This window comes from Nomascus leucogenys, chromosome 5 (genome assembly GCF_006542625.1).
Source record: "Nomascus leucogenys isolate Asia chromosome 5, Asia_NLE_v1, whole genome shotgun sequence".
Classification (NCBI taxonomy): domain Eukaryota; kingdom Metazoa; phylum Chordata; class Mammalia; order Primates; family Hylobatidae; genus Nomascus; species Nomascus leucogenys.
This window is the reverse complement of record NC_044385.1, coordinates 129,194,481-129,212,088: the sequence shown is the minus strand read 5'-3', so window position 1 is coordinate 129,212,088 and position 17,608 is coordinate 129,194,481. Positions and strand designations below refer to the sequence as shown.

General features: G+C 40.6%; 1 protein-coding gene across 1 annotated transcript in view; it reads right to left on the bottom strand.

The window, feature by feature from the left end:
* Positions 1 to 1,687: 1,687 nt before the first annotated feature.
* LOC100582280 overlaps positions 1,688 to 17,608 on the bottom strand; it is a 76,517-nt gene continuing 60,596 nt past the window's right edge. Inside the window, exon 4 of the mRNA XM_030813670.1 lies at positions 1,688 to 2,770. Within this exon, the coding sequence (XP_030669530.1) occupies positions 2,607 to 2,770 (164 nt within the window). The 3' untranslated portion in view covers positions 1,688 to 2,606. The remainder of the gene's footprint in view (positions 2,771 to 17,608) is intronic.

The window sequence follows — 17,608 nt, the reverse complement described above, 5'->3', positions numbered from 1 at the left end:
TATTGGGTGTCATTACAGCAATCAAGCCAGCACACTCCCAAATCTCCATTTCTAATTCTGCTTTCTCATCCTACTTAAACTGCCTGCTAGACATCTCCTCATGGTGTCCTCCCTGAATTTCAAATTTCACTTGTATGAAATTCATCATATTTTAGCCAACACAGGATAATGAATAGAACGAGGCTTCTAGTCAGCTCTGGGTTTGAATTCTACTTATTGTGAGATTTCGGTTTAAGCTACTTAGATCTCTGAGAATGGCTTCCTTCTATTTTCAACAAAAATAATAATAAATATTTGATAGTTATTATGGGGATTAAACAAGATAGTGTACTGTCAACCCTTAACACACAGTAGGCACTCCATAATTTTTTTGTATTCTCCACCCATTACCTAGAGAAACCTACTACCCTTTTCAAATTTCTTTATTGACGTGTTCTCACTCATCCAGGCTGATGGAAACACTATGGCCATTTTCACATTTTCCTTTTCCTTTGCCCATTCGTATTCAACCTGCCCACCTAATGGGTTATCATGAAGAATTACATTGAAGCACGTAACAAAGTGCCTATCAAATCATAGTTCTTCTCTGTATTTTTTTTTCATTTTTAAAAGGCTTGTTAATAATCAAAATCAGTTCATTGCATTTCTGCAATTTTACTCAACAAACATTAAGTATCAGGGATGAACTCGTCATCTTTTGGGTCTCTTACCAAAGCTACACATCTTCCGTGTCTGTCCCCTGTCAGCACTAACAACCAGGGGCCTCAGGACACGACCCTGAGAGTCCTTCTTGACGTGGTTCTCATCTGCTTCACTCAAATAATTCACCACAAAGTCCTACTGATAGAACTACCTGGCTTCAGTTTCATCACCACCACTGACTCACTGACTGACATTGAACCAGTCACTTAATCTCTCTGTTTCGGTTTCCTCATCTGTAAAATGGGAGTGATAATAACAGTACAGGATGCACTTAGACTGTGCCCACTACCTACCCAGTACTTTGATAGGGTTAGCTATTACTGTTGGCCCCCGAGTCCTTCCTTCTCTCTCCATCTCTGCTTGCTGCTACCTCAGTTCAGGCTCTCACCATCCCTCTTGGGTGTGAGTGCCATTCATCACCCTCTAACTTAAATCCAGCACCTGATGTCACCTCTTCTAATCCATCCTCCCCGCAGGCACCAGGGAAATCAGTGAAAAAGGACAAGCCCAGGATGCCACTTTCCTTCTAAAAGCCCTTCACCTACTGCTGTCTTCTCAGACTATTTGGACTGAAGATCAGTTTGTTTCCTAACCAAGTTTCAGTAACAGAACATACATGTGTAAAACAGTAAAAAGTATTTATTGGAAAAATTTAATACAAAAAAACCAAAACACATACAAAATAAAAGCCTCAAATTTTAATTGTCACATGTCATGGGCATAAAGAGTCTGTCAAATTGCTGATGGGGCATGGTGGCTCACGCCTGTAATCCCACCACTTTGGGAGCCCGAGACAGGCAGATCACTTGAGGTCAGGAGTTCGAGACCAACCTGGTCAACATGGTGAAACCCTGTCCTGCTAAAAATATAAAAGTTAGCCAGACATGATGGCACATGTCTGTAATCCCAGCTACTCAGGAGGCTGAGTCAGGAGAATTGCTTGAACCTGGGAGGTGGAGGTTACAGTGAACCGAGATCATACCACTACACTCCAGCCTGAGTGACAGAGCAAGACTGTCTCAAAAAAAAAAGAAAAGAGTCTGTCAAATTGCTGCAAAGTTTCTAAACACACAGTCCTGATTTCTCCACTCATCTCTTCATGGACCCCTGACAAACAGCTACTGGACTGAGAGCTGCCCTTTGAGAAACACCTAAGTTAGGTCCATCTAGTTTTTTCCTAATCTTATCCTCCAATCTACCCTTTCCCCCACACCCCAACTCTTCCTGCAAAATATTATTTATGCATTTGTGCATTCATCCACTTACATATTATTTATTTATTTATTGACTTGGGTTCCCCCAATGTATAATCCATCTCCGTTCCTTCCCACATGCTGCTTCCTCTTCCTCTTCACATTTTTGTGACCAGAAAACTCCTAAGCAGACGCTGCATGATCTATAGTCTTCCTATCTGCTACTCAGTGTTGCAGCTGCCTGCCAGGCCCTGTTTCATCCCTGATCCGATGGTTGGTTGTCATCACCTTCCTCGACACTGCTGTATGGCTGCCAGCTCTCTGGTTAGTGTGGTCTCTCCCTGCCTTAACAGCTGCAGGCCACTGAGTCCTGCTGCCTCCACCAACACTGGGGCAGCACTGGTGCTTCTGTAAGAAAGGAAGATTTCCTCCTTGAATTACTAAAGCCATTTGAGCCTTTTAGTGAAAGCCTGCTTATTCCATTCCTCTCTCCTTTCTCCTTAGGTAACTGGGGAAATGCACTTGAAGACAGCTTCAGAAAACATTTAAAGACACCACCTGGTATCTCATCAACTTTGCCGAACACCCACCCTGTCTGTTATTCAGCTGGCTGCAATAAAAGCAGAAAGAAAAGCACATCCCCACCAGAAAAGCAGCACTTGGAGCCGTTCAAGAAAGACCAGGATCGTGGGATTGTACTGGTGGTTGGGGTCATTCAAGGAAGAGCACTAAGTTGGTGACTAGGATTTTAGTCTTGAGAGACAATTCTCCATTGGTCTTTCTCATTTTCACACATCTTCTCAGCAGAGGCATGACTGCCTTTTTTCTCTTTTCAGAAATGGACATGAACAGTTGAAAGGTAGGAACAGTGTCTTCTTCTGGAGCAGAGGGAAGAATGTTGTACAGTACAATAAAGATGTCTCCACGCAGGGCATGGTGGCTCACGCTAGTAATCCTAGCACTTTGGGAGGCCAAGGTGGTTGGATTGCCTGAGGTCAGGAGTTCCAGATCAGCCTGGCCAACATGGTGAAACCCCATCTCTACTAAAAAAAAAAAAAAATACAAAAATTAGCCAGGCGTGGTGGAGGGTGCCTGTAATCCCAGCTACTTAAGAGGCTGAGGCAGGAGAATCGCTTGAACTCGGGAGGCAGTGGTTGCAGTGGGCTGAGATCGTGCCATTGCACTGCAGCCTGGGTGACAAGAGCAAAACTCTGCCTCAAAAAAAAAAAAAAAAAAAAAAAGATAATGTCTCCCTCCTCGGCAAAACTTAGGTAGGTTTGCTTGCATTTCATTCATTACCAAATATTGGTGTTCCCTAAACTGAGGGTTTCTCAAATACACATGTAACATCCAGGGCCCCGCATGAGTTCACATCCTTTATAGGGACATGGATGAAGCTGGAAACCATCATCCTCAGTAAACTAACACAGAAACAGAAAACCAAACACCGCATGTTCTCACTCATAAGTGGGAGTTGAACAAGGAGAATACATGGACCCAGAGAGGGAAACATCACACACTGGGGCCTGTCGGTGGGTGGGGGACTAGGGAAGGGAGAGTATTAGGACAAATACCTAATGCATGTGGGGCTTAAAACCTAGATGACGGGTTGATAGCCATGGCACATCTATACCGAGGTAACAAACCTGTACATTCTGCACATGTATCCCAGAACTTAAAGTAAAATTTAAAAAAATAAAATAAAATAAAAATACATAAATAAATATATCTAATTAAACATCCAGGACCCCTCTGTGTGGCCCCGTGGGACTTGGGAGACGAAGGGAACTGACGCAAGCATTCATTGCATGCCACTTGCTATGCAGGAAGTCCTTAGGAAAAAAGTCCTTTGTCTCTTACCCAGGAGTGTTGTGCCTTCTATCAGCATCTGTGAATCAGTGGCAGGCTTAAGTGTTAGCTCAAAAGTGGGGTAAAATAACACAGTTCTTGACATTTAGAGGAGGTCAGGGAACTATTTCACACGTCCCACTTGAGCTAAGACATACAGGCTTTGTGTAAGTTAGCCGTAAGGACATTCTAGAAGACAAAGAGAAAAGCACATAGCAGGGCATGGCGGCATCACCTCATGACACATTTAGGAAAATTCAAGTAGAACAGGATGGCCAGATCATCGCCAAAGATTTCGCAGACAGCTGTGAAACTAAACTGATGTATTCAATTTAGACTTAGGGTTCATTTTGAGTTAAAATTTTTAACAGCATTAAGCATAGTCTAAATTAGCTAATGCAGTGCTTCCCAAACTGGTGTCAAAGAAAAACTTTGTAGTTTTCCTTGTAATGTAGCGTTAATCCTGTGCCAAGAAAAATAGACTTTCCTTGCACAATTAAGTTAGTTTGTTAACGGCAAGCGAAGTTCGATACTTTTTTTACTGAAGCCCTTCTGGATACTTTAAAATGTCAATCAATATTTTGAATCACCAGATGGGAACTGTAGCATAGAGTCTAGCTAGCCCCAGCTAATCTGATCAGATATCCTTTGTTTGGGGAACCCTGATTAACATTTCCCAGAATCATTGTTCTGCTCCTCCTGATATGAGTAATGTCTGTCTATCCATTTAAAAATCACTATATCATTATTATAAACAAACAAATAAAATTACAAATGAGTAAAATTAATCTTTAGCTGGATTTAGTTTGAAAATATATCTACGGGTTAGGATTCTGTGATCCTAGCCTTGATCACCTAAAGAAAGTGAAATTCTATAGAGGCTTGCGTGCATCTGTTCTCTGCTCCAATGACTTGAAACATAATAAATCATTTCATTAATTGCACAGGAACATGTTAACTCATACACCTAACCTCTAGTTGACTAAATTGTTGTAAGAACAATTTACATAATACTGAAATATATATATGTGTGTGTGTGTGTGTGTATAGTACAATAGAACACAGAAGTTTGGAGGTTTACCCTGTATAATTCAGACATTATTTACTTTGCTGAAGAATGCCTTCAGAGTCTTATTACACTCTAGGTCATTGAAAATATAGTATTGCACACATATCATTTTAGTATGGAAATATATATATTATATATGTAATAATATATGTATTATATCTGCATTCATATATATTATATATACACTGAAAATACCTAGACAAGTTTTTCTTAACTCTAAAACAAAAAGAATTAGGAAGCCAAGCAGGCCAAATTTGATAGCCCTTTGATTGTTGGCCATTTTATAGCTGAAAAATGGCTTAATTATTGTTACAAGCACACACTAAAATAAAAAGCAAATACTGTTTCCTTAAAGTTGACGGGAGGATTAATTGAAAAGCTCCACTGGCCAAAAATGTTTGGAAGAGTTTGTCATCATCTGCTTCAGCCTGTTGAATGGCAGAAATTCAATGCACTGGCTCGCCAATGTTTTGAAAAAAGGGGATTCTAATCTATCATTACCTCACCATTGAATACCCCCACCACCACCATATTATCATGTAGAAGATATTCAGTCAAAATGTCTATTAAATCAATAAATGAATGTTTTACCTTATAATTGATTTGATAACTGTATTGTACAATTTTGAGCACATTTGCTGATTTTTATGAAATTCTTTACCACCAATCCAGCTGATTCAGACGACTAAAAAAGTTTGTTAGAGAAACAGAGAAAACACAACAGAAATGTTTAAATGATTTATCAGAAGCAATAACTGAATTGCTAAAATCCTGAGGATTATATAGAGTGAAACACTACAGTACAGCAAACATAGATAACATTCTGTTTACACAGATATTACATTTAAGTTGAAAAGCAAACAAAATTATCTTTATAGTTTCTCTTTTGTAAAATCATGGATAGGGTTTTACAATTTTCATTTATTTCAACTCTGAGTTTCTCATATGAAGTAGTGTTTATTTCATATAATCCTCGGGATTTTAACAAAGGAATACTTTGTTATTTAAAATGTCATGCTGATGAGTGAGAAACATGCTGAAATCAATAAAAGATTTAAACTGCATAGGCCAGTTTTCTTTTCCTATCTCACAATGATTCTGTCTCCCCATGTCCATGGGCTTTGTCCCTCCATTGTTTGTTAGTCTTGGCGCCACCAGGATAATCCCCAGCTGCAAATTTCTCTTCCCCGATTTGCATGCATGAGGACTCACTGCCACCCAGAGCCATAAATTATTTGTGCATATTAGCCCCATATCATGACCTTTCATGATGGAAAAAAAAAATGATTCCCAACCTCAAAGGATTTATTATCTATATGGAGAGAAAGTCAAATGCAAAATTAACTGTTCTGCAAAATGGAATTCATTTCCTCATCCATTCATTAAGTCATTATTGATTCATTCGGCAACATTTATTTACCGCATGTGAAGGTACTGCTTCTGTGGAAGATACTGTGGATATAAAGACAAATAAAATATCTTGGTCTACTGCCATCCTCCTACTTCCCTGCCTGCCTTTCCAGAACCCTGGCTTTGGCTTATGTCTAGGCTCTATAGTCCCTCAACAACCACAAAAGACCGTTGCCTACAGGTTTCCCCAGGACCCTCCAGCCCTATAAGTAGTTGCCCAATCTTCCTCAAGCACAATTTTTTCAACTCCCCTTTTCAAAAGCTTTTAACCCCACAACCTAGGAAGTAAATTATAAATTCTCTAATTGACAACAGTTGAAGCCCCTTGATATGCTGGCCCATATCTATTTCCAGTTTTAAGAAACTAATATGACAGGAGTGACTTGCATTGCCCTAGTCCTTTCATACATATTATTTCAGACGCAGTGCCCTATGAATTATTTTCACAGTAACATTGGAGATTCACAGAGCACTGTCATGTGTCTCCCAACACAGTTCATTTTCCTCCTGGGCACACTGAAGACTATTTCTAAGCCCCTGACATCTGGGTGGAACCATGGGACTGGTTCTGGTCTATGGAATGTGGACAGACTTAATGTACTTCTACACCTGCTCCCTAAAAGATTGCCCACACTCTTTCCCTCTTTCTTCCCCTCTGGTGGTGAATGTGGAGACCTGTGTGGGAGACAAAGGCATCTCAAGATGAAGCACTTAAAACTCATTCTGTAGCCGAGCTTCCACCCATAGAAACCAAGTTAAACCCTGATGTTAGAAAACATTCCATTTTTATTGTTTTAAGTCCATGAGATTTCAGAGTTTGTTTGTTATTGCAGTATAAGCTAGCTTATTCTAACCATCCAGGTAGAAATTAACTACATATTTTTAGACATGAGAAAACTAAGGTTCCAAAAGGCAAATGACCCCCAAATGCATATGGTTAATAAGTAGAAGGATTATGTATTAGTCCATTCTCACACTGCTATAAAAATATTACAAGACTGGAGAATTTATAAAGGAAAGAGGTTTAATTCACTCACAGTTCCACATGGCTGTGGGATGCCTCAGGAGACTTACAATCATGGTGGAAGGTGAAGGACCTTCTTCACATGGCAGCAGGAGAGAGAAGAGTGAGGAGCAAAGAGGGAAGAGCCGCTTATAAAATGATCAGATCTCCTGAGAACTCACTCACTGTCACGAGAACAGAGATTTGGATGGGGACACAGCCAAACCATATCAGACTATGAACTCAGATCATCACTTTCAGATCAATGAAACTTTCTACTTCATCCTCTTCCTTTTCTGCCATTCATGCAATGATCCCCCTCATGGGACATTTAGCACAGCTACATGGAAATGCTTCCTTAAATGCACAGTGCACTTCCTCACCTCCATCCTTTGTCCAGAGTAGTACCCATGGAGAAGGCTCTTCCCTCATTATATGCTTTGAAACCTGTACTTCAGGGTCTGACTCAGTCTCCACATGAAGCCTTTCCTGCTGCCCCTGAACAGAGCATTCCTCTCACCTCTGTGATCATGCAGAATCTTGCCTCTCACTTTCTCAGAACTCCTATAATATCATAGATCTGCATATACTGTCTCCCCATTAAACCAAAGGCTTCTCAAGGACAAAGACCACGTTTTATTCCTTTTTGCACAACCCACTTTGTCTAGCCCTGTACCTTGTGCGTGAGGTGCTCAATAAATGTTTGAATTTAGTTAAATTCACATTTTAAAGCCTTTAGAAATTTTAATACATTTTCCACTTCTATTAATTATTTTAAATGATCCTGGCCCCAAGACAACATTCAAGGTGTCATGACTTCTCTTTTAAAAGTGCCACTTCAGTAGCAGCATTTCAAAGACAAAAGACAGGCACTATATGCGGTATTGGGTTTCACACCACTTTGCACATAAGTCACCCAATAATCATGTCAAATGAATAAATGTGGTGGTTTAACTGTTTAATCTATCATTAGTACGTGCATGGACTTACAGTGAATGTCAATGAAAGTCACTTCTGATAATAATACAGAAGGATAATATATGCAAAGGATCTCCGGACATGATGTCCACTTTGATCTTCTTTTTAAATGCAATACTTTAGTTCTGATTTTTAAAGTGTACTTTGAAATCCTCTGTTCTTCTCTAATGAGCCACTTGATTACATAACGGCCTTGCCTTGTGTTTTAGAAATGAATTCGCAGTGTCTCTGTTAGCCAGAGCTGGACTTTGGAAATATGAATAGTGAAACAGATTATTAACAAGCACTTGCTCTTACTTTACTTTTGTTACCACAAACCAATTTACTTCCACAATATTTACTTACTAAAAACAAAGTACACAAACTGGAACACGTCTTTTGCTTCTAAATAAACTTTAGATGCAATTAGAATTATGATACTTATTATGAAGGGCTGTGTCCCCTTCCATTTGGCACTAGTGTCAAAGGTTAAAAATGTCCTTCTATAAAATACCACATCATTAAATAAAGCAACTCTGTAATTACCCACTACACAACTGGATAAATTCCAAGTTTTGTAATTATTTTAACGTATGTATGATCTACTTGTACAAAAAATAAGTCCAGAGGATAGAAGAATAGATTTTCTCTTCAGCACGATTTAGTTTTGTTCTCACTTCTGGAAATTCATTCTGCTCCTTTTGTTTGAAAAATTAAAATAACAAACATCAAGAGTTTTCCGCTTTATCTTTCTCTTTAAGTAACGATGCAAGCATATGGCTATAGAACGTCAGGCTTTCTGCCTGTGCGTTGCTAAAACCCATCACTGGGAATGAGATATAAAGTGGTATCTAGCATATTAAAATCTCAAGCCCCACAAGCAACAGGTGCAAGAGTAATGCCTAAGGAGAAGCTGAAGGATCTCATTATAATCATCTGATAGAGGCAAAACTCTGTAAATGGCAAATCCTTGTTTCCCAGTAGGATCAAGTTACACCCCATGGAGGCAAAGTCCCACCACTTCTCCAGTGTTGCGCTTCCAAAGGTTTCCATCTAAACTGCACATCTTTTCAAAGTCCCAGGGGGCCAGGCTCTCTCACCAAGGTCCAGATAAATGTCCAGCTACCTTGGGGGTTCCCGCCATGTCCCCTCTGCTACACTGAGAAGAAGGCTATCACCTGTGGGTAACTCTACAGAAGGAATGCATTCTGTACCATCTAACACACACTGAGATGAAAAAGAGTAAAAACATTTTTAAAATCATCCTTCAGAATTTCCAGGTCACTGAACTTAAAATCATGGTGATGACCAAGTACTTTCATCAAATATCCATGAAATACCTTAGGCATTTTTCTGAGTATAAATCCTAATACCTTGGCCAGCTTTCCCCTTTGGGTGGGTGCCCTTGTTGACTATTTAGTTATTAACTATGAAAGTGGTGTTCTTGCTGTAGGCTCAGACCACTTCCCCACAGTACATTGAGCAAATACCCCCAAATTCCAGGAAGCTGCATGGACTTTCTATAAATGAAAAATCCAAAAAACAATGGCAACTGTTGAAGTTGCATTCAGAGCTTACTATTGGTGCTTGACAACTTTTCCAGAAGATCACCGTTACCTTCTGGAAAATTGTAAAACAGAACATGTTGACCAGTGAGTTACAGCGTCCAACTCCAATACCCCTCAGGGACTCACCTCCCAGTTTGAATATTCAGACCCGGGGAGAAAGAGGGCTGTGTAATGACTGCAGCAGTTCAGGCAAATCAGCCTGTATTTGTCTCTCAGTCTTCCCCTTTCTGAGTTTTGGAATATAAATATACAATTAAGTTATCTGATTTCTACACATATTGAATACTAAATGTAAGTTACCTGGAGCAATTAAGCATATATCTACTTGGCACTTACCATGCCAGACAGCCTGCTACTGTTTTACAGAAATTATCAGTTTTAATCCACAGGACAAGCCCACTAATTTTTTTTCATATGAGAAAACTGAGGTTCTAGTAATTTAAGTGACTTCCTCAAGGTCACCCAATAAGGAAGAAATATAACTGGACACCTGTCTTCACAGCCCATGCTTTCTACTATGACATATTACTTTTGTGGATTTTAAGTTCAAAATGCTGACTAAGTTTCTTAATCTCAAAACCTTGTTTTCTTTGTTGGTAAAACTGTAACATTCCCAAAGTCATGGTTAATAATCGACAATGGTGGGTACTGAATGCTGGATTTGGGGCTCTTTTTCCATATAACATCTTCAAAAGACACTGGACACGTGGTCTTAATCTGCCAATTTTTTCCGCCCTCTAGTATCCTCCCTCTCAAAACCTGGGGATCACCCTGAAAGCACCTTGCTTCTCCCTGACACACATCCCATCCATTAAAAAGACCCATTAGTTCTACTTTCAAAATATCATTCAAATTCATCACTTCTCTCCAGCTCCATCAACAGCTCTAGGGCTAGTTGCCATCATCCTCCCATGAGGCTGAGTGATAGCCCCTCATCCATTCCTTTTCCTTCCAATCCCCCCAGTAGAGAGGAAGCTTTTGGAAATGCAAATCAGTTTATGATACCTCATTGCTTAAAACCCATCAGCTACTTCCTGTTTCATTTGGGATTACCCCAGTCCTTTCTGACCTGCTTTCCCTCATACTTCTTTGAAAACATCAAGTTCCTTCCCGCTTCAAGGGTTTTATACACACTATTCCTTCTATCTGGAGCACTCTTCTTCATTCAGCTTCAAAGATACTTCCTCATGGGAGATTCCTGTCCCTTTACTCCCATTTAAACTGGGTCCTCCCCTTGCCCTCTACTATGAACTGAATTGTGTCCCCCAAACATTCATATATTGAAGCCTTAGCCCCCAGTGTGACAATGTTTGGAGATGCGGGCTTTGGGAGATGATTAGGGTTAGATGAGGTCATGAGGGTGGGGCCCTTATGATGGAATCAGTGCCCTTATAAGAAGAGGCCAGAGTGCTCTCTTGTTCTTGCTCTCTCTCTCTCTCTCTCTCTCTCTTTATCCCAGTCATGATGTAAGGACACAGCAAGACAGTGGCTGTCTACAAGCCAAAAAGAAAGCCCCTACCAGAACCCAACCATGTTGACATCCTGATCCCAGACTTGCAGCCTCCAGAATTGTAAGACAATAAATTTCTGCTGTTTAAACCACCCAATCTATGGTATTTTGTTACACCAAACTGAGCAAACTAATACACCCTCTTTGGTAGTTTTCCTAGTTAAGATATGGGCTAAACAGCAATAATAAATAGATCAAAAGATACAGTGATTTAAAAAAGATGAAAATTCATTCTTCTGCCTCATTATAATCCATAGTCCAAGACTATATGGGAAGTTCTACAGTCTACAACTCATGGTTTCTATCTTGCAGTAGAAGGCTGCAGTTTCAGTTATTATCTTCCAGCCAGCAGGAAGCAGGGAAGGACCAAGAGAATATACATGATTCCTTTTTGAGGCACACTCAAGAAGTGATAATAAAATTAATAATAATAATTCTGTTTATTTACCATTGGCCAGAACTTAGTCACTTGGGCAAGTTGCAAAAGATGCTAGATGCTTGGTCGTGTTCCTGGCTGAAATTCACGCATTCTCTGATTAAAGATGGACAGAATGGAATTGATGAAAAGCTAACAGTCTCTATATTTTCTCTTCACAAGTTGTATTTCAATTAATAGTTACCTATTTATTTGGTTGATAATTTGTTCAATGACTCTCTTCTCTTTTGAACATATGCTTGATAAGGGGGAAACATTATACATACTTGGATCAGCACAATGTTCCCATGCTGGGCACAGTTGCTAGAATACATTGGATGATTCATAAATATTTGATGATTAGATGAGTAGAAAATGTGTTCTTTAAGTATCATGAAATCGAATATGTCCACCTTCTGCTAAATAAACTCCTCAGGGGATAAAGCATGTACTCTATATGTGTGGATACAGGCATCTCCAGCCAACCCTGAGGACTCCAATGCTGCTTCCATTCCTTCAGCACCCATTTCTTCCTTAACACTTTCATCTGGGGCTTCTGAACACTCCATTGAAACTTTTTTCTTGGCCAAATCTGTTTCTCAGCCTAGTATTACATCTGTTACTACCAATCACTTTCTATTGTTCTTAGAATTCTTTCCACCTTGGTTTTCCCCCTTTTAACAAATGCTACCTTCAAACCCCAAACCAAATAGGCTAGTTACCTTCAAGTTATTTTTTTATCCTTCTTTCATTCCACAATTCATCTTTACTCACTGATTCATCAATTCCTTCTTTCATTCAGCAGCTATTTATATCTGTTCTGTATACTGTGCTAATCAGCAAGAATACAAAATATGTAATATAAGCTTTCCTAAGGAAGCTCAGAGTCTATTTGACTTGAGTATTTTGGAGACAAATTGGAAAATAAACAATTCAAATGCAATGCAATGGGTGCTAAAATACAGATATGTTTAGAAAACTATGGGAACACAATTATTGAGTACTTACTACTTTTGCCTCATTGGATCTGTTGTTATCCTCAGATCATCCCAACTGTAAAGATAAGGAAACTGAGAATCAGAGTTAAAGAATATGCCCAAGGTTAGACTACCAGGAAGTGAGAAAGCAATTGCTAATTCAATACTATCTGATAACAAACTCACTATCTTTTCCCTCTACAATGCACTAATGCAAGTTCTCTTAAGATGGCACCTAGTTCTGCCTCTTCTCATCCACAAGCGCCCAGCTCAAGCCAGACCCACATGGCATCCTCAATAGATAAATGTAATGGCTTCCCACATTCTTTGCTTCAAACTAGAATCCCTGTCAGAACAGCAGACACTACCAGAGGGAAGATAGTGCAGAGGAAAAAAACACCTCTGTTTGCTACTTATCAGTTTTGTATTGCTGCAAACTACTCCAAAACTCTGTGGAATAAAATAATTTATTATCTTTCATAGTTCTGAGGGTTGACTGGGCTCAGCCGGGTGGTTCTTGCTCAGGGTCCCTTGTGCAATTGCAGTTGTTTGCTGGCAGGGACTGGAATCATCAGAGGGTTTCTTTATTTACATTTCTGGTGCTGGGGCTAAGACACTGGAACAACTGGGGATTGGTCAGATGTTTCATATGGTTGGCTTATGCTACCTCACAGGACAGCAGTTGCAGGGTAGTTAGATTTCATACATGGCAGCTGGCTATTCTTAGAAAAAACTCAGTTTCCTTAGCTATAAAATGTTGAAAGCAATGCCTAACTCATTGTTTTGCTATAAGAATTAATTGGAATTGAGGGTATAAAATGCTGTGTAGCAGGTAGGTTCTCAGTAAGTGTTAGTTCTCTTTCCTCATCATGTTCCACCCTCATTCCCCAGCAGGTGATAGAATAGGATTTTTATAAGTTTGTTAAATGAATGAATGAGTGAAACTATGCAATGCATGGAGCTTCCAAAGTAATCATCCAAGACATTATTCATAATGTCACCCTCCTGCTTAAGAATGCGCAAAACCTTTGAGTTGCTAAACACAGAACTCTGGGCCCACCAACCTCTGCTATCCATTCCCCATGCCTCCTGCAGGCAAACCTCAAGGGCTCTCCTGACAGCTCCCAGCCCTCCCTCTGACACAGACCATGGTGCCACAACCTAGCGTATATTTACAACTGCCCCTTGCTAGCACAGGAGCCAACTGAAAGAGCTCCCAATGGCCAGGGCAGAAGCAATTTAGCAACACGATAAAGCAGTACTGTTTCATAACCCAAAGTACAAATTGAATGTCCATGGATCCATACTGATATAAATAAGTGATTGAGTAAATTAATGAATAAGGGAGAAGAAACAAATCTCCTGTGCAAAATTCCAAGTGATTTATGTAAATATGTTACCCTCAAAGAAGTGGAGTGTCAATCCCTACTCCTTGACTCTGAGCCACCCATAGTGACTTCTTTCCAAAGAGTGCATTATGAAAAAGGGATTTTTTTAAAGTAGCTTTTCAGTGGAGAAATCTGACAAACACTACCTCAGCCAGGTAATCAAGGTCAACATCACTTATAAATCATTGCCGGGCATGGCAGCCTGCACCTATAGTCCCAGCTACTTAAGAGGCTGGGACAGGAGGATTGCTTGATGCCATATGTTTGAGGCTGCAAGGCACTATGATCATGCCTATGAATAGCCACTGCACTCCAGTCTGGGCAGCACAGCAAGATCCAATATCACAAAAAAAAAAAAAAAAACTGGTTATGTCACATTCACAGTGTGCTCCCTTGATATAACGTGATGAGAGTTGTACTTTACCTATGTGATCTTTGTCCCAAAAACCTATAAGCCCAGTCTAATCATAAGAAAACCCTAACTGAGGGATGGTATTTGACCTGGCATTCTCAAAACTATCAAGGTTGTCAAGAACAAAGAAACTTGGGCCAGGCACAATGGCTCACACCTGTAATCTCAGCACTTTGAGAGGCCAAGGCAGGAGAGTCACTTGAGCCCTGAAATTCAAGAACAGCCTGGGCAACAAAGTGAGACCCTATCTCTACCAAAAATACAAAAATTATATGGGCATGGTGGCGTGCACCTGTAATCCCAGCTACTTGAGAGGCTGAGGTGGGTGGGAGGATCACTTGAGCCCAGAAGGTTAAGTCTGCAGTGAGCCAACATCATGCCACTGCACTCCAGCATGGACAACAGAAAGACCCTATCTCTAAAAGGAAAAAAAAAAAGGAAACTTAGAGAAAGCGTCACAACCAGGAGGATCCTAAGAAAACATGATAACTAAATGTATTGTGGTATCCTAGATGAGATCCTGCCACAGAGAAAAAGGACATTAGGTAAAAACTAAGGACATCTTAATAAACTGCAGACTTCAGTTAAAATAATAAATCAAGATTGTTTCATTAATTGTAACAAATGTACCATACTGATCTAAGATGTTAATAATAGAAATTAGATGCATAGTATATAGAAAATTGCTATACTATATTCACAAGTTTCTGTAAATCTAAAATAGTTCTAAAAAATATGCTTCTATCATGGAAAAAAAGTCTTCTGAGGCTCTGTCAGTAATGGTGATCATGCTGGGATAGACTCAGATGCTGGAAATAGAAGTGTTTCTGTATTTGCATTGAGTTGGAGTATGGGCTCCACCATTTGGAATCATCTCTCCCTACTAATCCAACCTGCCCCTGCCTGCATTCCCTTTGTTCATGGCAAAACCATCTCCTAGATCCCTAAGTTCAAGATCTCAGGGTCAGCCCCTCTCTTTTTTGCTGCATTTTCTACGCCCAGTTGCTTCTGTCTCTGAATTTTATTTCAAATCCAGCATCTCGAGTGGACATTACGATCTTAGCTCAGGTCCTCTGCGTCGGCCATACACATGACTATGTCATTCCCCTCCGCCAGTCTCTCCCCAGTTTCAATCCATACTCTGAGGCCAGCAGAGCTAGCTTCTCCAAACAGGTATGGATCACGTCTTCCCACTGAGTAAAAGTTCCCGCTCCGTCTACATAGAATGTGTACTCACTTGCACTGATAGAGGATTCTTCCCACTCTCACCCCAATCCACATTTCCACTTTCCTTCCCTACCCCTCCCTTATGCTGCAGCCATACCAGGTCACCACTGCACTCCACAAAACCTACCTTGGAGTCTCACGATTCACGCCATGGGGTGAAGCTCCAACAGGAATGCCCTTGTCACCCCCTCCCACCCCTATGTTTCCTCTCTTGGTGAGCCCCTCGCCCCACAAACCTCATCTCAGAAGTTACCTATACCAGACGCCTTCTCTGACTCCCTCAGGCAGAAATCGTCCCTCTGTAGCACCGCCAACATGTGGATATGCAGACTTCCACGGGAAGCGTCTCTAATGTGTGAAGACCACATGCCATTCACAAACATCCGCCATGCCTACAGCAATGTGTCTCTCACGGTGGGTACTGAATTAACCTATGCTGAGTGCTTCCGTTCTACAACTCACCATGACCCTTCTAGACCACAACCCCTGGGGACCCCCTACCCCGCCATGCACCACTGCTTCCCACCCCCAACAGGATCTTCTTTCTCAGATGAATGTCCCTGTCGGCTCAGCTGAGGATCAGCCAGGACGGCCTGCAGCAGGACTCAGCAGAATTTAAAAAGAATTGGCGCTTTGAGCCTTAGTCACACAGAAGGCCTGACTGGTAGTTGCCTCTCTCCTTTTATGTAAAATACATTTCCTTGTGCCACAGTGATATCCTCCTAACTCAGCATGAAGCAGCTGCAGCTATCAAGGGGGCAAGAAAGACGGCCTGCTTTTCCTAATAACTACAGTCTCCCATTGCTGCCTTTCTGACTAATGAAAGAGTCCAAGATTCCAACAAGGACGCTAGAGTGCCCCCTGCCTAGCCCTCAAGCCCATAGGCTGCTGTCCCACTAGACAGACTGGCATGTTAAAGAAACTCACAGCTCTCAGAGTCTATGAAATGTTGCCCCAAAGCAGATGGATGTACCATCAGGAACACAGGTCCAAAAAATAAAAAATGAATCACTTACGAATTAAATTAATAAAATCAGTGAAATTATAACATAAGTAGGCCAGGTGTAATCACTCACATCTGTAATCCCAGTACTTCGGGAGGCTGAGGCAAGAGGATCACTTAAGCCCGGGAATTCAAGTCCAGCCCCAGGCAACATAGCAAGACCTTGTCTCTACAAAAAAAACTTTAAAAGTTAGCTGGGCATGGTGGTGTATGCCTGTGGTCCCAGCTACTCGGGAGGCTGAGGCAGAAGGATCACTTGAGCCCCAGAGATGAAGGCTACAGTGAGCCCTGATTATGCCACTGCACTCTAGCCTGGGCAACAGAGTGAGGCCCTGTCTCTAAACACACACAAACACACATACACACACACACGCACATAAAAGTAAGTTTACTCAAATAAATCAAATAGAATTTCAAACATGTTTATACAAATTAATGTTAAAAAGTAAGTTTAAAATTAGACCCCGGACCCCTAAATACCAAATGAATGTCAAAGACTACAGTCACAGGTTGTTTTCCAACGTTCTTTGTGAAGCACTATATATTTTATAACAAGAAAGTCATTTCTTTGTTTTTGTAAAATTTGTCTACTAATATGAATTATAAAGCCCTTGAATTTTTTCTCCAGTTTTTATTTGTTCTTTTCTCTTCTCCTAAATGGTAGTTCTTCTAACTTCTAATTCTTCAAAAACACACAAGGCTAATGATTAGGGTGGAGAGGGGGATTGGCCAAAAACTACTAGAGACTAGTTAGGCCCAACTATACTGCAGTCTTTCAGCACAATACCACCCTCACTGAGGGGCACTAATTTCTTCCTACTAGGACCCAAACCTGTTCTCCATGATCCTGATAATATCTGATGTGGTTCTATTCCCAAAGCAGAAATTTAACGAATCTTAAAGATTAGTATTATTATGTACTGTGA